This window comes from Canis lupus, chromosome 25 (genome assembly GCF_003254725.2).
Source record: "Canis lupus dingo isolate Sandy chromosome 25, ASM325472v2, whole genome shotgun sequence".
In the NCBI taxonomy this organism is placed as follows: domain Eukaryota; kingdom Metazoa; phylum Chordata; class Mammalia; order Carnivora; family Canidae; genus Canis; species Canis lupus.
Genome location: NC_064267.1, coordinates 20,049,862 through 20,071,649, shown reverse-complemented (window position 1 = coordinate 20,071,649; position 21,788 = coordinate 20,049,862). Strand labels below are relative to the sequence as shown.

The 21,788-nt window shown below is 39.9% G+C and overlaps 1 protein-coding gene across 4 annotated transcripts in view; it reads left to right on the top strand.

The window, feature by feature from the left end:
- SH3RF1 (SH3 domain containing ring finger 1) overlaps positions 1–19,227 on the top strand; it is a 182,375-nt gene extending 163,148 nt beyond the window's left edge. For all 4 annotated transcript variants that reach the window (XM_025462834.3, XM_025462833.3, XM_035716224.2 and 1 more), the window contains 2 exons: positions 6,652–6,998; positions 16,792–19,227. In XM_025462834.3, the coding sequence (XP_025318619.1) occupies positions 6,652–6,998; positions 16,792–16,960 (516 nt within the window). In that variant the 3' untranslated portion in view covers positions 16,961–19,227. The remainder of the gene's footprint in view (positions 1–6,651; positions 6,999–16,791) is intronic.
- The last annotated feature ends 2,561 nt before the right edge of the window (positions 19,228–21,788 follow it).

Here is a 21,788-nt window from a genome sequence, read left to right as displayed (position 1 = left end):
ACTATTCCCCAGTCCTCCATCATTTTAGCTGCTACTCATGTTAGCAAGTGTCTCCTGAAGAAGTCTCCTCCTCAGAGTCTCATTTCCTTTCATTTAATATATTGTTCTAGAATTTTCCAGACAGTCTGCAAAGTACATTGTTGTCTTCTTTTTGAAAATTAGGATTATACATCCCTTATTGCCCTGTTGAGTTGACCTGATCTCAGGTTCACCCACATCTATCAAAGATTATTTGGTTGCATTTCAGCTGTTAATTTTCTCTGTATGCTGGGGTGAATTCATCCTGGCAAGTAATTATTGGATCTCTAAATCCCAATCTCTTCACCCATTTCCCTCTTATCAGGGTTTGGTCTTTCTAGTCTGAAGATTATCCTTCTCTTTCTTCTTATCTTCTGAGAACCACCATCCATCTCAAGCAGCAGGTCTGTATCTTTCCTGTTCTTCTCATTTCAAACATAACTTTAAGGCTACCCCCCCTTTTTTTTTCCAATTTAAGCTATTATGGGCCATAATACATTCTTTCTTATGGTCCCTTCTCTTGATCTTTTTGTATTGAGTCCTTTAAAAATTTGAGCCCATTAGGCCGCTCTCTGGGGGATCACATTAGCGCCGTTAGATGCCTCTACATTTTTATCTATTCAGATAATTTGCAGTAGTAATGTTGGAATTTCATTCTGGAGATCCCTCCCATTCTTCTTGAAGTATCTTTCCTTTTGAGTTCCAGGTCATTCATATATTTTCTTTGAACTTTTAAAATCAGTTCTTTTAAACTTCAGAGTTTAAATCTCACTATAGCCAACTTCTCTTTGGGTGCTTACTTTCGAAGTTTTCAACATTTCTGCTTCACCTAATGAACTTTGCAACTCCTACTGGTCTCTACCATTCCCCAGTTGATCAAAATTAGATCCAAATTGAGATTAAATTATCAACAATTCAAGGGAAAAGTATATCAGAGATTCTAAGTGTATAGAGACCCTAGTCTTAGTTGAGACTTCCAGCAGATAGCTAGGGATTTGACAATCCCCTTGTTATCTCTATCTGCTTTCATCATTTTGTGATTAGCATCATCCATTTACTGAAACTCCTTAGATAGTGTGTACTGTTTCCCCCAAATGATAGCTTGTCGAGTGCCCTGTCCTTTTCTCTATACATAAATCGTCTGCAGTGAGCTACCACTGGTGTTCCATAGAGACCTATAACTTTTTGATGTGCACACAGGACTGTTGCAGCTCCTTGCCTAACTAAGCTATTCCTTTTGAACAATATTTTATTTGGAAGTCTTATCTCAAATGTGTTTGTCCTTGACTTTAAGAAAAAGTGTTTTTGTCCCTGTAGCTAATTTTGTCTGGTAACTGCTTCTGTGATTTGATAAATAAGCATCTGAAACTGTGTAATATGTTTCCAAACATTATCTCAGTTATTTCTTCTTTGAAATCCTGAGCCTTTCTGCCATTGTTATTCTTCATGTCTTCTACAGTTATCAGTTTAACAGCTTTGTCTGGACATTTTTCTAACTGCATGTTCAGTTTAAAGGCTTCGTTATTAAAAAAATAATAAAGGTTTCATTATTTGACCAGCTAATCTCCAGGCAAATGTGTTTCCCAGTCCTTATGAGATACTTGGGCCCATGTGCATATGTGTGTATATTTTATTGTTTTCTTATTATAAAAAATTTAAAATCTACATATTTATTTAGATGTGAAAGAAAATCTAAGTATCCAGATAGAAAACCGAAGTATGATCCAAGATTTCAAAGACAGCCATTAATACTATGGTGTGTATATACTTTTTACCCCCCTCACATACAAAAATACAGTAAATGTTGTTTTGGTATGCTAAGCTTTTATCCAGAAAATAAAATCTTTTTTTCCAACACCAATTACATAATTGGCTGTTCTTATATTTCCTAAGTTTTATTTGAAGGTGAGCTGATATATATTAAAAATTCTAAGACTTCATTTGAGTAAAAAATGTATACAAATCAGTCAGCACCAAACTGAAGTGCTTAGGAGCACTCTACCAACAGTTGCGCTGGAGGCAAGGATTACATAAAGGACACCTCAGAGCAGAACAGGGAAGTTATTTGATTGGCTGTCTGCACACAGTTGCCTTATTTGGGAAAGCCCCATTGGCTATTTATGATTGGTTGTCCTTAGGTTTGATTTCTTAACCTTGAGGTGTTTAGGCCTAGGTTTGGATTTGCCAGTGGTGGCTGGTAGGATATTAGAATCCCCTCAGTCCTAATGGCCTCTAATCAAATCTCTAATGATTTAGTCAATTTAACAGAATTTACCCTCACATAGGAAAAGAGAAGAAACCATCTCTGAGGCCCCACTTTCCCTCACATGCTTCCATTTCCTTCCCCTCCCTTCACAGTGTTAGTCTTCTCTGACATTGTCATTTATTTCCCATACCAATCAGCAGAAGTAGGTGTGGGTTCTCATGCCCTCTACCACATCCTAGATTTGTTCCTAAACGATAACATTTCTACAAGTAGGCCACAAAAGGTCAACATTTAGTGCCTCAGATGTTCCACCGCCAAAGTCCTTGTGACCCTCACCCTTAAGGAGCCAACCTTTGTTGTGGACCTATGCTCTTATTCTTGGTTTTCTTAAGCCAAGGGTCCATCTAGTTTTTAAATATCCATTTTTGGGGTCCCCGGTTGGTTCAGTCAGTAGAGCATACAACTCTTGATCTCAAGGTTGTAAGTTGGTGTAGAGATTACTTCAAAATAAAATCTTTAAAAAATAAATACCCATTTTTTAAAATTGTATTATTTATTCATGAGAGACACAGAGAGAGGCAGAGACATAGGCAGAGGAAGAAGCAGACACCCCACAGGGAGCCCCATGTAGGACTTGATCCCAGGACCCCGGGATTATGCCATGAGCCAAAGGCAGATGCTCAACCACTGAGCCATTCAGGTGCCCCAATACCCATTTTCTTCTATTCTTGAACACTTGTCCTAGAGTCCCTACTGATCACTTTCTTTGCCCACATGATTTTCCTTCCTCCCAGTTCTTAGTTCACTGTCAAAAATAAGTTGATCTGTGAGCTTCACCATTTCATTTTCTCAAGGAGAAGCCACTGTTGTCCATATTAAGTGATCAGAGTCACATACCTGCCCCTGTCAATAACTAGGATCCAGGTCTGGATGGTATGGATGTGCACACAGTGACCCTTATGATGCACAGTCCTTAGGCAAACATACCTGCTCTTTTCACTCCATCGAGTAGATGTGCTTCTAGAAATGTTCCCTGTGCTGAACTCTCAGAAGAGAAGAGCAAAGGCTAGGTTCAAGTCCCACTCCCACCCCTTACTAGCAGTGTGATTTAGGCAAGCTTAGAGAGGTGTAGGCAATGAGAATAATAATCTCTAGAGTTTCACATGGCCTTTCTCTCTCCCTGCACTTCTTTAAAAAAGCCTTTCCTGAGCCCCCCCATCTCAGACAGCACGGCGTGGTCATTCATTTTCCCCTTCCCCTGCTTTATTTTTCTAGAGAGTGCCTGATTTACTGTCTCTAGTCTCTGCTAGAGAATATGAACTCCTTCTTGTCTTGTTCACCTACTATATTCCCAGAGCCTAGCACATTGTTGGTTCATATTCAACACTTAGTAAATATTTGCTGAAGGAGTGATTATTATTAGACATCAGTTAAGCTTTTGAGATCCCTTATCTAGGAAGAGTGACTGATTGTTGGGAATATGTGTAGATTTTTGATGGCAATGGCCCAGAAGACTGTTTATCTCTTGCTACTTTCTTTGTACATATGAAGACAAAGAGAGGAATAAAGAAGACTTGAGGTAGAATGTAGTTCACTATATAAGTTGCTCAAATGAATTTATTTTTGTTTGGTCAGGAGAACTTGAGATTTCCTATATTGTACTCATCCTCCATGATATGACTAATAGAAAGTTATTTAGGTGATGTTCAGAAATGATTTTTGTATGTAAAAGTTACTCTTTCTCATCATCTAGTAATTTTCTGACCCAAATAGTTCTTTTTATATATGAGTTGTGATTTTAAATCATCAGGCCTTCTAAAGAAAAAATTATGAGTATAAAAATATTATTCCATCTAGGAATAATTTCCTAGAAAACCCATAGGAGGAGAATTGTTAAGGTTTATGTTAAAAGATATGTCCGTTTTGCATGCATGCTAACACTACATTTTAAAAATTGCTTTGCTGAAGTGTAGTTTTTATTCATCTATAGTTCTCATTTCTGCTGTTTTGATTTTGAAAAAAACAAAGGTACCCTTAGATGCTAAGTGTCTGTGTTTGCAAAATTATCTCTCTCCAGTGGCAACTGTTCTGCTAATGTAGAAAACATCAGAATATGATATTAAAAGCACAGTTTGGTGAAGCTAGGGCAGCATGTTTTCCGTGTTAGCACTCCCACTTCGTACCCCCACACCCTGCCACACCACCTCATCTTCTGCCTTCTGCTCCATGGTAGTCGGCATCAGCTAATGATGATAACAAATCCCTTAGAAGTCATTAAAGCAAGCTGTATTTAATGTGCTTAATCATTTTAGATGAACCAAGTCATCTTTCTTCCTAATCACTTTAGAGGCTCTTTCCTGAGCACCATTCAGTTAACTGAATTTTTCTGAGTGCCCAGAACTGAGCTTTTAAGAAACATCTGTAGCCGTGGCTTGCTGAGATTGTAATTCACTTGATCTCAGTGAATCTGTCGGGATCCAGGGATTAGCGTGTGCTTTCTTACATCATGGAAGGAATAGCTGGAAATTGTGGCTGATAGGCCATTCGAAGTGTAGACATTATTCTTTCTCAGCTTGTTTGTCGGCCCTCCAGACCTCAAGCTCTCCTAAAGAAGTATGGTAGTAGCTTTGGCAAACGTTTGGTCAGCCTACTTCATTGGCTACTGTATAAAGGGAAATCTTCATCTCCACAGGATTTGGGAACTGCAAATGCCTTCTCTTAGGCCCTTACCCTGGGACTAGCCAAATCTTTCCCCTTCCTCCCACCTGTCTCATCCTCTTTCTGTCTTGGCCACACTTAGCTCAGTAGGTGCAACTCTGCACGAGGCACCAGGTGGATAAGGTACAAGCATTCAAGCAGGTAGCCCAAGTGTATAGGGTCATTCAGTGGGATGTATTAATAGCCCTTTGGAAAATGAAGCAAAAGCCAAAAAGGGGAGTTACGGCCAGGCCTTGATGAAAAATGCAAAAGAATCTTCCTCAGGCTGGGATGGGGAGAAAAGGGGTGGGGATCAATTGACTGATTCTGCTCATCTGCAGCCTGAGTCGACCGGTCCAGAAATGAATTCAGCACTCCCTACCATCCTTCCCTGTCTTCTGTTTCTAACCTGTGGCTTAGTTTGAACTGTGAACAGTATTTGGTAAATGGAGCCTGCAGTTTCCTAGGATGCTTTTTCCCCGGAATGCTTTTTCATCATCTAGTTAAACATTGCTTTTGTCTTGTCTTTTTTCTGCCATTCTGTCTCTAATGGAACTGTGTTATTATGGATTCAGACCCCTTTCCCCAAGGGATTTTTACTGAGCATAAACTAACTCATATTCTAAGAAAAATTCCTCAGTGTTCTGTCTTTGTATGGGCCCCTCATAATCTAATTCCCTTTTTTAGTAGACCATAATGATTCCAGTTTGCCTATAGAGTTTTCTAAAGAATTATTTCTCTATGAAATGTTTTATTTTCAAGCAATGCTTCCACTCAGAGGACTTTATGATGATGTTGACATCTTAGTAAAATGATGTAAAATTATTATTGTTGACTATGCTTGGTCATCAGAAAGACCGTTGACATGGGTTTTGGAAATGAAGAAAAGTTAGCTCTAATCTGGTTTTCCTAGCAGAGCAGAGAACAAAAGTGTCAAAAGAGACAAAGATTCAAGAGATGGTTTTTTATGGAGTAAGATTGCTGGAAAGAAAATGTTTTTCTACATTTGCTAGCAAAGAAACATAAAAATGTTTTCGATTATACTGAAGCTTTATTTAAAATCTTGTGGAGTCTTGGCTGTCTAATCCAAGATATTCTTGCACAATAGAAATGGTTTGACTTCTGTCATTATTGGCTTACTGAGAAGTGTTTTAGTCCTTAACCCTGATCAAGACATCACTACCTATATATGATAAGAATCAAGTCTGTGGATAGAGAGTAAAATGCTGTGATGTTTAAATCAGTAAGTCCATAATCAGAAATTTCCATTTTGTCCTAAAATGTCTGTTTTTGCCTTCACCAAGCCTGAGATATGACTTGGTGAGTTTTTTTGTTTCACTTCTTTTTTATCTGCTTATTCTAGTTTAATAGAAGATAGTGATGAACATTGGAGTGTCCAAAACAAGCAACAACATGCAGGCAGAAAGGGAAAAGAAGGAGAGACAAAACGTTGGATTAACAGCATACAGGAATTGGGAGCTAGATCACAAATAACCAAATATCCACAGAAATAAATTTTAAAATACCAAACCAGGGGCACGTGACAGGTTCAATGGGTAGCACATGCGATTGTTGACTCAGAGTTGTGAGAGCCCCATGTTGGGTTATAGAGATACTTCAAAATTAAAAAAAAAAAGGTTAAACCCAAAATTGAAACTGTGACACCCTACTGATTACAATAACAGCAATACCTCTGGTCTCCAATTAATGTACTTTTTTTTTTTTTCTAGAAAGAAAAAAAGGGTTTATTGAAGTTGCTTTCTGGCGCCTCCACTAAACGCAAGCCCCGAACATCTCCTCCAGCCTCACCTACCCTGGAAGTGGAGCTTGGGGGCAGCGAGTTGCCTCTGCAGGGAGCAGTGGGTCCTGAGCTGCCGCTCGGGGGTGCCCATGGCAGGGTTGGCTCCTGCCCCACGGATGGGGATGGTCCAGCTGCTGCTGTGGTCCAGGATGCTCTTGCTCTGCATCGCAAGACCAGCTCTCTGGATTCGGCTATTCCCATTGCCCCACCACCTCGCCAGCCATGCTCATCCCTGGGCCCTGTCATGAATGAGTCCAGGCCGGTGGTTTGTGAGAGGTGAGTCCACTGTTGTTCCTAGTGACCTTCATGCCGAACTATTTATCCTGACATTAGGATACATTTCCACACCCTCCTGTTTTTTTTTTAACTGAGTTTATAGTAACAACCAACCACTGGCTTTCTTTTCCCACTTGCTGTGTTTCTTCCATGGGTTAGGCCGCCAGCGCTCTCTCTGTGTATTTTCTCCAGACAACCACTCCAGAATTGCATCCAGATGAAATTTGTGAATCCCTGGAACTTGGTTCACATCTCTTTCCTTCTTGCTGCTCTTCCACTGCCAGCAATTGCTCCCTTGTTTTGTCCTTTGCCTTTTTCATTAAACGTTTACATCAGTACCTGCTAGTTGCACAGCAGCTGGAGATTCTGACAACTGAGAAGGCTCTTTGTATTCTTCTTGAGCGAGGACAGTGTGACCCAGTTCTCAGAGACTTGACTCCTCTGCTGACAGAGGCACTCGGTTTGGTTATACCTGGAACTAGGAGTCCTGTTGTAGTGATTCTGGCTTTGAATAATGATTACAAATCTGTTTTATACAACCAGTGGGGTTCCAGGAGTACGCTGGGAAAAACTATATGGGGAGTAAGACTAATATCTGCTAGGACTACATGAATTTAAAAAGCATTGTTGGGGGATCCCTGGGTGGCTCAGCAGTTTAGCACCTGCCTTCAGCCCATGGCGTGACCCTGGAGTCCCGGAATCGAGTCCCACATTGGGCTCCCTGCATGGAGCCTGCTTCTCCCTCTGCCTGTGTCTCTGCCTCTCTCTCTCATGAATAAACAAATAAAATCTTTTAAAAAAATAAAAAATAAAAAGCACTGTTGTGGGCACCAGGGTGACTCAGTGGTTGAACATCTGCCTTCGGCACAGGGCAGGAGCCTGAGGTTCTGGGATCAAGTCCCACATAAGGCTCCATGCAGGGACGCTGCTTCTCCTTCTGCCTATGTCTCTGCCTCTTTCTCTCTCTCTCTGTGTCTCATGAATAAATAAATAGAATCTTTAAAAAAAATTTTTTTTTAAACACTGTTGGTTGGCCAGGAAAGCATCATGAAGTACACTAAAAATAGTGGACAATTTTCACATCATGCATAAATAATACAAACATTTATTTTTAAAAGTGCCATCTGTTTTATTGTGTCTGTAAGCTTTATTCCTTGTGTACCTGCACTTTATAAATGAACCAATTGTCTAATTTGTGGCAGTGTTGCATCTTAGGTAGCATTTTAGGTTACTGATTTGAAGTCTGACTATAAAATGTTACACTTCAAAATGACTTAAATTCCCTCAGGTCTGTATTTCAGATGAACATTTGTGCCCACCAAAACTTGAGGCCTTCATTCATAAAATCTGGGGGACATACCTACTTACCAAAAAATAAACCAGAAAAGAATAAACTTTGAACAACCTATGCACATTAAGTACAAAGTACATGGTTTATTATATATTTTCATGGTTAAGTGAGATAATTTTCCCTAGTTCTCATCCTTATAGAACCAGTTTTGAAATGAGAAATTACCCTAAAAAGTGTTCCTCTCCCACAAATAAAATCATTCTCTTTCCCCTCTTCCACTATGCTCCTGCAGTATTACACCACTCGAGACAGGCTCCTTCTTTCCTTCCCATCCCCAGGCATTGATCTGCAGTTTTTCCTTTGTGCCCTGTATCTGTCTCCTCTTTTCCCTGTCATTTGTGGTGTTTGTGTGACTGTTCTGAGTGTTAGTTCATTTTGCCCAGCCCCTCCCTGGGCACTGGCTCTGGCACTGCTGCCTGCCTCCCCCATTATGCATTCCTTTTCAGTTGCCAGATGTCCTGGATCTCTGTGGCTTCTGCATTCCGGCCCTCATTTCTAACAGCAGGCCCTGCTGTTCAGTGTGTCTGAAAAGGAGAAATCGCTAATGCAGACAGGTGATGGTGGTTCAGGGAGCAGGGGATTCACATCACCTAGGGTACAGGGAGAATTTAATGATGGAACAGATGGGCACAGGCACTCTGGAATTCTCTGGCAGGTTTTTTATATAACCATTTCAATTTTTACAAGTGGAAAAGGGGTCTTTGGAGAAGATTTCTGCTGGATTTTATATATTTATAATCCATATGTTCAGTAGCATATTAAAAATAATAGCCAGACTGATCAACTTTTCACAGCCCCTTTGCCTTCATACAATGATGATGATAGTATTTATTTAACTTGTATTCTTAGGTCTGCCTGACTATAAAAACAATAGGGAAAATGTGCGGAAACAAGTAATATGGGAAAACATCTTATCCACTGGGAATTAAATTTTTTGGTTAGTTAGCTACCAAGTATATCATTTAGGGATTATCTGTTTTGACATTTCAAATTTTTTAACACAATAAAAAGTGCTTATTGCTAAAAAAGAAGGGAAGATTAACTTTCACATCAGTATGATTCTGAAAGTATCTCAGGATCTTAGATTCCTTGATTCACCATGTAAACATCAACAGCTCCTGCTCTGGCAAAGTGCAGAAGCCTGCCTGGTTCTTCTGGTAGAATTTTTACTGATAGAATTTCGTAGAAGTGGTTGTCACTGTAGTATTGGTACAGGGTGAGATAGAATTCCCCTACAGGTTATAATGAGAACGAGCATAAAATTTCTCCTCAAACCATGGCTCTGTCCCATAAATCTAAGGTAAAAGAATGCAAGTAGGGCAGCTGGTGCCTTCAAAGGAAAGAAGCATTCTCGTGACATAAAGACTTAAGCAATCTCACAGTAAGAAAGGATGAACCTTGAGGTGTGTTGACAGGTCTTGGTGTCAGCTGAGACAATTCTCTGAGGAACAAAAGAATCCTTTTGTGTTTGTTAGAGAGGCTGAGGAAAACAAGCAAGCGATGCTATATCCTGGAGGCAGGAGATGTATAATTGATGACAGCAGAAATAATAGAACAAATATTTTAGGTTCTATTTTAGGTAATGGAGGAAAAAATAATTCGAAAATTGTGAAGAGAAAATAGAAATAAAATAATACTTCGGAAGGGATGACAATAAAAGAAAGTATATGTGACAGGCTTTTTTTTTTTTTTTTTCTCTCTCTCTACTGAAAATGAATAGATAAGGGCTTAAGGAAACACAGCTCACTATCTCTTTGTGTATTTTGAAGCTTAGGAATTAAACTGATAACCACATACCTATAAACCCATCTCCTAAATTGGAAAAGAACCTATGATCTTTGATCAGGGATTAAGCTAGAACACTTGGAAATACACAAATTGGATAGAGATAGATTTACAGAGAGTCAGTCAGGTTTAACCAGCATGATTAATTTGAGTTAGTGACAATGAACCCACTGAGTGAAGCAATGGATATAATTTACTTGGACTTCAAGCAAAGCTACAAAGTAAGCTAGTATGGTTTTGCCAGTGAAATACTTAATTGGATATTAGATTGCTGTAGCAACTGGCAGAAAGCAGTGCAGGTTACTTACCCAGGGTGATGGGCAGAGTGCCTCCCAGAACCCCAGGGGGTCCAATTTGGACTGTACCAGGAGAGATTAGAAACAACAACAACAAAAATGTTTGAATTGCAGAGAATGCAAGAGACCAGAAAAATAAAGGAAATAGAAAATTTATACAAATAAAAGATTGCAAGTGCTTATTACGTAGAAGCCTCAACACCATAGCCCAAGCCTGGAAGATTGGCAGTGGGATGTCAGTGGAGCTTCTTTGTTGTTGTTTTTCAAATTTTTTTATTTAAATTCAATTTGCGAACATATCCTGTATAACACCCAGTGCTCATCCCATCAAGTGCCTTCCTCAGCCTGTCACCCAGTTACCCCATGCCCCCACCCACCTCCCCTTCTGCAACCTTTGTTTCCTAGAGTTAGAGGTCTCTCATGGTTTGTCTTCCTCTCTCAGGTTGTTTTTCCCCACTCAGTTTCCCTCCTCTCCCTTATAATCCCTTTCACTATTTCTTGTATTAGTGAAGCTTCTTTGTGTAGCAAGCCTCTGTGTCTTGAATTCCATCCTGGTAACTGTCACAAAAACTGAAGGTCAGAAAGCCACCAAAATGCAGAGGCCCATTCAGGGCCAAGTCTGTGAGCCATGCTGTATGCCTCACACTGCCTCTCAGGTGCTCTGTTCAAATGCATACTTAACAAGCATTCATCTTACCACTCAGCTTTCCTTTTTTTTTTTTTTTTCATTTTTCTTTCTTTTCTTCCCCCTAATCTTTCCATTGTTTTTTTATTCACTCACTTATTCATTTATCTTATTTTTAAATTGTGTTAAAATATACATAAAGTTTACCATTTTTTTAAGGTAAAAGTCAGTGACATTAAGTAAGTCCCTATTGTTGAATAACCATCACCACTATCCATTTGTAAAACTTCTTTGTTATTCCAAACTGAAACTCTGCACTCACTAAACAGTAAGTCCCCATTCCTTTTTCTGGCACCTCTTGACAACCACCATTCTACTTTTCTATGAATTTGACTGTTGTGGGAACTTTATAGGTGGAATTATATGATATTTGGCCTATTGTTCATGGCTTATTTCACTTAGCATAATGTCCTCAAGGTCCTTCTATGTTTTAGCATTTGTCAAATTACATTCCTCTTTAGGGAGCTTTGCACTTTTTGGAAATAGTTTTACTATACATTGTGCTTTTTCTTTTGTCATTCAACATGCTTATTAAGAATTATCACAAGAGGCACCTGAGTGGCTCAGTCAGTTAAGATCTCACTCTTGATTTCAGCTCAGGTCATGATCTCAGTCAGGGTTGTGAGATTGAGCCCTGCATTGGTGGGCTCCATGCTGTGTGTGGAGCCTGGTTAAGATTCTCTAAAAAAGGGCAGCCCGGGTGGCTCAGCAGTTTAGTGCCGCCTTCAGCCTGGGGCGTGATCCTGGAGACCTGGGATAGTCCCACATCAGGCTCCCTGCATGGAGCCTGCTTCTCCTTCTGCCTGTGTCTCTGTCTCTGTCTCTGTCTCTCTCTCTCTCTCTCTCTCTGTGTGTGTCTCTCATGAATAAATAAATAAAATCTTTTAAAAAAAAAAGATTCCCTAAAAAAAAAAAGAATTATCATGAACTATACTAAGTGGTATGAGGCATATAAAGTGAATTTACCGTCATCTCAGCCCTCAAGCAGCTTATGGTCTGGGATAATAAATGAGACAGGGATGGAGATGATACCAATACAGTGAACACTAAGTGTATTTTGCAGGGCAAATTGGAGCCAGGCTGTGGGGGGCTGATCAGGTGTGGATGAGCAGAGATCCTCACAGGGAGTTCCCAATAGAAGGAACCGCATGAGCCAAGGAGTGGAGAGATAAAAGCTATGTATGGTGGGCACATTCAGGTTTAGAGACCTGTTTCGTTCATTTATGGAGATAATCATAGGTACAGATAGAGGGGAAGGTCAGATCATTGAGAGCTTTACATACCAGGCTAAGGATTAGCCTTATTCACCAGCTGAGGATTAGGCTTATTCACAGGCGTTGGAAGCCAGTAATGATTTTTGAGCTATAGGCAACTATAGGTAGAGTTGCCAGTTAAGAAAGAGCTTGTCAGGACGCCTGGGTAGCTCAGAGGTTGAGCATCTGCCTTTGACCCGGGGCGTGAGTCCCGGGTCCTGGGATCAAGTCTTCATGGGGCTCCCTACATGGAGCCTGCTGCTCCCTCTGCCTGTTTCTCTCTCTTTCTGTCTCTTATGAATAAATAAATAAAATCTTTAAAGAAAGAAAGAGTCTGTCAGTTCTGTATAGAATGGAATGGGGTCAGAGAGGACAGGTAGTTTATTTGACCAGGTGGAAGGTCATGAATTTGCCAACCAGGATGGTAGCAGTGACCATGAAGAATAGATAGGGCGCGGCTCTGAAAGTGGGATTAGCAGGTCCGTGAAGGTTATGGGAGAAGGCTCTTTGACTTCTGAGGTTCACTGTTTCCCAGAAGCCCTACTCAAAGACAAGCATAATCGAAGTGAGGCAGAGGGTGAAGGAACAGATGTGAGGGGCCTCTGCAGCTGTGCCTTACATCTGTGTGTTGGTCTGTAAACATTCTACTTTCCATGCCTGAGATGGTTGGCCAGTTGTGCCCAGAATTTGGCCTTAAGAGTCTATGTTAGAAATCTGTGTACATACTACCTCACAAGGCTCGAGGCCAGCTTCGGAGCTGGAAGATTTCTAAGTAGAGTCTGTTACCGCTGCACCTGGTAGTCTTCATACAATTAGGCCTGTGTCACAGTTTCCATTATGCACATGGTTTCTCATTCCACCTTCCCCTCCCTACCCCCCCCCCCCCCCCCCCCCCCCCCCCCCCCCGCTGAGGTTTATAACTGAGCAATGAAAATTTGCTCCCACTGGGAACTTGGCAGGAAGATTATGTTCTTAGCCCAGCAGCAGTTCTAGTTCAAAAAATTTTTTGACAAAATTGGTTTAGTGCATTTTATAAAATGCAAATATTAATCTAATTCACTTCAAGTTTTTCAAGAATTATTTTTGTTCCATTTCACCTTTAAGGCAGCTCACAGAGAACCGACAGAGAATACATTTCATGAGAGATCTACTCTGAATATAATGTGAATCACTTGTATGCTTCTTTCCAGACTTACAACGCTTTGCTCAAATTTTAACTTGCCCCAAATGGCAACCTGTTATATTGCTTTTTACATGAGTTTTTAGCTTGTTGGCATCAGACTTGAGAAATCTTTTCACCTGGATTTCTTCCTTCAGATAAGTGTCTGATGAGATTATTTGTCTTGCTTTTAAAGGTATCAAAGAAGGAATTCCAAAACCTAACTTTATCATTCTAAAGTGTCAAGTGTCATTATAAGGCAGTTCTTTAGGCTGTGGTCTGAGTCTCTTTATAGTAGAAGTGGCCAGTGACTTCCTGGCCCATCCTTCACCTCCTTGAAGTACCAGACCCCTCCTGCTTTTGTGTAAGCCATGTGATCCCAATAGGAGCTAGTATTTTGGGATATAAACTCTGTAAGAGACACCATGCTAAGAGCATCACACTTAGAATATTACTCCATTACATGACAATATCTGTTTAAGTTACTGCAATCTTTTTCTACAGATAAGGAAGCTGGGACCAAGAGATCAGAGATAATTAGCCCAAGTGACACTACTCCAAATGACTTTTAAGGCCACATCAACCCAGCCCAGAGCTTCACATACAGTGTTTTTGCACACAGTGCCAGGCCTCCTCCCTCAGTTCATGCTTGATTGAACACTGAGCCTTGTAATTCGTGTTTGAATTAACGGAATCTTTCTTAGAAATAATAAGTCAGCCTCTGTGCTGTACTTTTGCTTCAGACCTTAGAGGATAATTTTTTTTTAATTTTTATTTATTTATGATAGTCACACACACACAGAGAGAGAGGCAGAGACATAGGCAGAGGGAGAAGCAGGCTCCATGCACCGGGAGCCCGACGTGGGATTTGATCCCAGGTCTCCAGGATCGCGCCCTGGGCCAAAGGCAGGCGCCAAACCGCTGCGCCACCCAGGGATCCCCTTAGAGGATAATTTGGTTCATGTGCCCAAAGTAGCTCAGGAATTGTTTGGGAAGCCATGCAACTTTTGCAGAGATGCCCCTTTTTTTTGTTTTGTTTTGTTTTGTTTATAGAGTAATAGTCTGGGGCTCTTGCTGTGGTCTTTCTTAATGAGAGTCTATTCTAGTTTTTATGAGATGGAGATTGGTGAAGCTAGCAAACTTCTTAAAGGACTGGGCTCTAATCGGTTTCATACTTTAGAGGCAGTTCTATAGTACTTGTTATGACTACCATATTTAAGCCATACCAGTCTTTACTTACAGTCAAGAGTGAGTCCCTATGAGGCTTTGGACTTCTTTTCTGACTTTAAGAACCAAACAAAAGTAGTAACTCAGAATTACCTTTATGACCAAATATTGCATAAAGCCAGTGGAGAAAGATGTATGTTCACATTTTTTAGTTATCTATTGCCATGTGACAAATTACCCCCAAAATTGAGTGGCGTAAAATAACAAACATTTTGTTACCCCACAGTTTCTGTGGGTTGGGAACTTGGAAGTGCCTTATCAGCGTGGTTCTGACCTGGATTATTTCCTGAGGTTGCAGTCCAGATATTGGCCTCAGCTGTAGTCATCTAAAGGCTTGACCAGGGCTGGGGGATTCTCCTCCAAGATGGCTTTCTCACATCACTATTGGGTAGTTAGTTGACTTTTAGAAAGACACCTCAGTTAGGGACAGCTGGGTGGCTCAGTCTGTCAGAGCATCCAATTTTGGTCTCAGCTCAGGTCACAATCTCGCAGTCATGGGATCGAGCCCTGCATAGGCTCCATGCTCAGCAGGGAGACTGCTTCAGATTCTCTCTCCCTCTCCTTCTGCCCCTCCTACTGCTGCTTGCTCTCTCTCCAAAATAAATTAATTAAATGCTTTTTAAAAAAGAAAAGGGCAGCCTGGGTGGCTCAACGGTTTAGCACCTGCCTCAGCCCAGGGCATGATCCTGGAGACCTGGGATCAAGTCCCACATCAGGCTCCCTGCATGAAGCCTTCTCCCTCTGCCTGTGTCTCTGCCTTCTCTCACTCTCTGTCTTTCATGAATAAATAAATAAAATCTTAAAAAAAAAAAAAGAAAAGAAGACCTCAGTACCTACCATGTGATCTTCTCCATAGGAATGTAGAGTTTTCTCACAACATGGCAGCTAATTTTCTGCAGACTGTGTGATCTAAGAGATACTGATATAGAAGCCACAATACCTTTTATGATCTAGCCTCAGAAATCACACACTTCCACAGTATTTTACTAGTCATCCCTGTGCATTTATGGGAAGAGATCACACAAGAGAATGAATACCAGGAGACGAGGGTCACTGGGGCCATCTTAGAGGTTGGCTAGCATATACCACCTGTTGGGAATAGCAAGAGAGGAATAAGGGAGGGCAATAATGCTGGAAAAATAGAGAAAGATAAAAGGATATGAGGCACAGAACATCTGTCTTCCATGGCTGCTAATCATAATTTTCCAGGAGACTCAAGAGAGAGGAAGAAGGGAGACATAATATTAAACCAATAAGGCTTCTGGGGTTTTTAAGTGATAATCATACTTTCCCTACTAATATCTGAGTTGAGAACCAATAGAGAAAGAGACACAGTTATCAGACTAACGTAGAGCAGAATGTCAACCTCCTTATTGGTGGTACTGGATTGGATTTGTAGCCATTGTGCTCCCCTCCCTGTCTAGAGCTTAGGACAGCCTGCCCAGGGGTGGATTTGGTTATGTAAGGGAAATGAACTTCCTTAGAATCGCTGTCTCATCCATGTCAAGACCCAATGTAAAGGACACAGAGAGACAGACTTCAGACCTACTTCCAGAAGGCAGGTCTGCCCCCCTGGCCCCTGACCATTGCATGCTTCCAATGTGGCAGCAGAGGCAGAGCAGAGCCCAGAGGAAGGTAGCTCAGGAAGGACTGAAACCACCTACTCAGCTTCTCCTAGTCTCACTAATCCAATAAATTCACTCCTTTCTTCTTGGAGGAGAGGGAAGGACAGGGCATTTCCTCCTAGGAAATGGAATAACATTTTCCATATGGGAGGGGACAAGAATAGCTCTCCCTGTAAACGTCACTCAAATAAACCAGTCTGAGTCATCAGTAGTGGACTGTGAAGCACATCCAAATTCCAACAATCTCTACAAAACAGAGAATAGTGTATTTTGAGTTATTTTACAAATGTTATAAACAAACTTATGTTATTTCCTATTCTGTTCATGTTAAAGCTATGTGTATTAGTAGTACACCTTTTTTTTTTTTCACTACTTTGTGTGGCTTTAACTAAAATATATCTCTTTTTTCTAGGCACAGGGTGGTAGTTTCCTATCCTCCTCAGAGTGAGGCAGAACTTGAACTTAAAGAAGGAGATATAGTGTTTGTGCATAAAAAGCGAGAAGACGGCTGGTTCAAAGGCACATTACAGCGTAATGGGAAAACTGGCCTTTTCCCGGGAAGCTTTGTGGAGAACATCTAAGGAGACTAACACTGAGAAGGGTGAAAGTCACATCATACAACAAAGTAGCACAAAGCATTTTAATGGAAAGAGCACATCTGTGGACTTCCAGATAGTCAGGAGATGAGCAAAGGATTGGTGCGTGACCCCAGTGCACCCAGCATGGTTAGGCCAGCCAAGAGCATGAAGAAGGGGTGCGTGCGTGTGTGTGTGTGTGTGTGTGTGTGTGTGTGTGTGTGTGTGTCTTGTCACTCTGGATTCGGATGTATAAGGTGTGCCTTGTACTGTCTGATTTACTATACAGAGAAACCTTTTTTAAAAAGATATATAGCTAAAATGGACAATTGTTTACAAGGCTTAACTAATTTATTTGCTTTTTTAAACTTGAATTTTTCTTGTAATAGATAAATTCATTGGATTGTGATTTTAAGGAATTATTAATTTATGAAATGATAGCTAAGGAGAAGCTGGATTATCTCCTGTTGAGAGCAAGAGATTGTTTTTGACTTAGAAAGAACCCCCCCTTCTCTCCCCCTACCGGTGTTACTCTTTGCTTCTTTAAGATAGAAATGCCAGTTCTCTAATTTGGTTTTCGTTTTTTGGAAACTAAACATATAACTGAATCAAGTATCAGTAAAGGCCTGGGGTAGGGAGACAGAAACTTGAGAGGAAAGAAGTTAGTGGTTCCGTCTTTCTGGTTTGGTCAGGAATCCTCCTTAAGACCTAGTTCTCAGTATAATTTAGTGGGTTTTAAATTTCCCTAGAATGAAGTCAATGAAGTGATAAGGAAAAATAAAGCACAATCCTTGAACAAAAATGTATTCAGAAATATATTTAGTTTTATAACAGAAGAAGCTCAGTTCATTGTTGGAAATTGGGAAAATTGAAGTTGTGCTCCTGAGAGTGGCTATGAGATATAATCTCCTATTTTTACCCCAAGTGATCTGCATGCCCAGGACACAATAAAACGTTTGTGAGATCGTGGTGGTGATGCCCTCGTGCTGAAGTTAAAGGCTATAAGAAACACTGTGAAAAGTTTACATTCATCCATTGTGGTTCTTTTCCCACCGTCTTGCATGTGTTACTGGATCCCCACAGTAATATCGACTGTGCATGGAGTGTATATTTCACTGCAGTGTCCTGTTGAGGTTAGTTTGTGCTCAGAAGTGACCAATGCAGGAGGTGTAAAATAAACAGTATTCTTTTCGCTCCTGACCAAGGTCTCTGGGTGTACGCCCTCCCTCCCTGGCTAAGGCATCCATCAGCCATTATACAGTCATTCATGAAAATGTTCCTTTCTGTCCTCCTAGCTAATTGAGGTAAAGGATGAGCCAGGAGGCTGTTGCTGTTACCGTTCCCTTGATGCTCCCTTGCAGCTCTGGGAGGCCTTCCTCAAGGGAAAATGGCCACACCTTACAATTGCAGCAGGATCCAGCTGAGCCTGTCTTTTTATATCCATTCTTTGATGTCATTGGCCTCTTCTCCCCATTACATTCCAGGGCCACTGCAGTTGTGGGTCTGGGTAGTCCTAAAAACAAAAGGAGGGAAGACAGCCTGGTAGTGAATGAAATTGTTGCTACAGTTTTCTTGTGAAAAAAATTTTTTTTCATTTTTTACTCTTAAGAATTACAACTGGGATATAGAAACATGAACTGAAAAGTCTTCTTGCAATAGCAAGAGGTTTCATGGTCTTAAAAAAGATGTTATATGGTTGAAATGAAATCATTCCTAAATTAACCTTTTAGTTTTTTTTTTATATATATATATATATATAAAACACTGTACATTATGTTCCTGTGTGTTGATTTTTTTAAAAAAATACTTTACTTGGATATTCATGTAATATATAAAGGTTTGGTGAAATGAACTTTAGTTAGGAAAAAAGCTGACATCAGCTTTCATCTGTGTAAGTTGACACCAATGTGTCATAATATTCTTTATTTTGGGAAATTAGTGTATTTTATAAAAATTTTAAAAAGTAAAAAGACTACTACAGCTTAAGATAATTTTTTACCTGTCTTCTCCATATTTTAAGCTATGTGATTGACGTACCTCTGTTAATAGTTTCCTGGTATGAAGTTGGTTAAAATTTCATCTGTTAATAGATCACTTAGATAATATAATGTATGGGTTTTCTATTGGTTTTTTGGAGACAGTAGATGGAGATTTTGTAACAAGGGCTTGTTACACAGTGATATGGCAATGATAAAATTGCAATTTATCATTCCTTTCCATGTTAATAGTTTGAAGACTGGAGAAAAGGTTCAAGATTAAAATTTGATGTTCAATCATGTGTTCCTTGTGTTAATTCTTAAAATTTTTCTTTTTCTCCTTTTTTAAAAATTTTTTTTAATTTTTTAAATTTTCTTTCTCCTTTTTTAAACCTAAGACACATTTGACGTAAATTCTACTTCATAAAAACCCTTTGCATATACCTCAAAAAGAAGGTGTCTACAATAATCAGTTTAGTGGTTATGATACATTTTACCTCTCCAACTAACAAACCTTCTTTGGTTAGTTCTCCAAGAAGCTTAAAGTCTTCTTAAAAGACCTTATAGGTATTACCACTTCTGCTCCCCTGCACCTTTCATGGCAACTAAAATGTCTGGTGGCCACTAGAAGTTGTTTCTTAGCCACAGAAAGAAGTAGTAGACCTATAACCAACTGTATAATAACCAGTAGGCCTCAGCAAAGCATGGGAACATCATCTTTAGACTCTGATTTTACTCTTCCATGGAATGCCAACAAGTTGTAAATTTAAAGAAACCATGTACATCCTGTTAAAAATATTTTCCTAACCTAACTTTTAGTTACTATCAAATTACTTACCAGAATTAAAAATCAGGAATTCCAGTTTATAAATCATAGCTTTGCCAAAAACTACCTTTGTGACCACTTGGGCAAGTTACTTATTTCTTAGTTTCCCCTGTTACTGCCCTGTCTGCCACACTGAGACTTGTTTGAAAAGTGCTATTGTAGTAGGTGGCATTATTTTCATATCTGGTTTCAGATATTTCCTCTTATTCTCTTGGAGTACATGCATGTAATTCCATTATTGGGTCTAATTAAATTTAGAAAGAACATATTAAGGTGATGTTTCCAACTGCTATGCATTTAATTTTTTGTTCCTGATGAGAATAGGACCTTTTTCATATCTCCAGAAGTTCAGGTGAATATTTCACAACATTAGAATTCAAAAAATGCTTTTAATAGATGTTAGGCTAAGTTGTTGTGTGTATCCGTGTGAAATTTTTAAAAAATTTGTTTGAACCAATTAAACTATGTTCTTACCGAAGTGGCATCCTAATGAAATTATTCCTTTCCAAGAGAAAGAATTTGCCGAGCTACCACAGTAATGGAGAGGATTAGCCAGTGTCCAGGCTTAGCAAGGCCTTGCCCTTCATGAACTCCTGTCAACTGCAGACTGTAATGGGGCATGCTCTGGTACATAGGATATATCTAATGGGACTTTGCTCTGTTCCTGGGAGTAATGATCATCAGAGATAGTAAGAAGTTTTTGGAGCAGTAACCAGCCAATGTGAACTGTGACAGTTTTAAAATACTCTCTCTGATTTACAAATGAATGTTTCTTTTATTTATTTTGCGTTTCTTATTAATAACTTCCTGGCTTGGCTTGTTTGGATTTCCATCTTGAAAACACCACCTTGGTCTCATTTAGGATGGACCTGCAATTCACATTAATCTTTGAGCCACCATTCAATACTACTATTATATGGCAAGACTACTTTAGTGGTACTGTTAAGTCTCCAAAGACAGCAGAACTATCTCTACTGGTAATCAGTGAGCCATACGTCACTGCTATTGCTTCCAACTTAAATAAGAAATTTGGTTCCAGAAGGCTCTGACCTTGAGTTGACTCTTTCAAGGTCTGAATTCTTATAAAAGTACTGGAGAAAACCATGAGAGATTTCAGAGTGAGAAGGCCTTCCTAACTATGACATAAAAACCAGAAGCCATGAAAAAAGAAAACATTGATACATTCAATACAGAAAAGTATCTACATGACAAAATACCATAATCAAACTCAAAATAATAGGGGAAAAAAGTATTTGTAACTCCTGTAACAAACAGAATTTCATTTACATATAAAGAGCTCCCACAAATCAATAAGAACATAAGCCCAAAAGTAAAATTGTGACAGAAACTGACAATTGCCTCCATTATAATATTCATTTTCCTATTCTCCCTTACGAACTGATATCTGGGCAATGTCCTCAGTTAACTGCATCCAGTTTTTCTTGGGTGCATCTCTGTTACTAAGCTGTTGTTGAGAAAACAGCTTAAGTGTTAAAAGAGACTTCTGGTAAGTTTTCTTAAAAAGGCACACTTCCTTTGACCATTTTGCTTTTCCTTCTTCCAGCCTGCAATGTAGACTTGATGGCTGATACTCTAGTAACTGTTGAACCATAAGATAACTCAAGAGAGAAGCCACATTTTAATGTGATAGAGAAGAAAAAAAGAGCCTGAGATGTTGATACACTTATGGCCTTCAAGTCAGCTTGCACTACTCAGCCTTAGAGATGATTTATGTGAGAGTAAGTCCCTTGATTTTAAGCCACTGGAGTCTAATCTCTTACCCTTAACTGCCCTGCCTGATACCAATGTAAATCGACAGTTCAGGGATGCCTGGCTGGCTCAGGCAATGGAGTATGTGGCTTTTGATCTCAGGTCTCCCACTGGGCATAGAACTCACTTAAAAAATAAATAAGGGGCTCCTTGGTGGCTCAGTCAGTTAAACGTCTGACTCTTGATTTTGGCTCAGGTGAGGTCATATCTCAGGGTTATGAAATCAAGCCCCACGTCATACTCCATACTTGTCTGCTGGAGA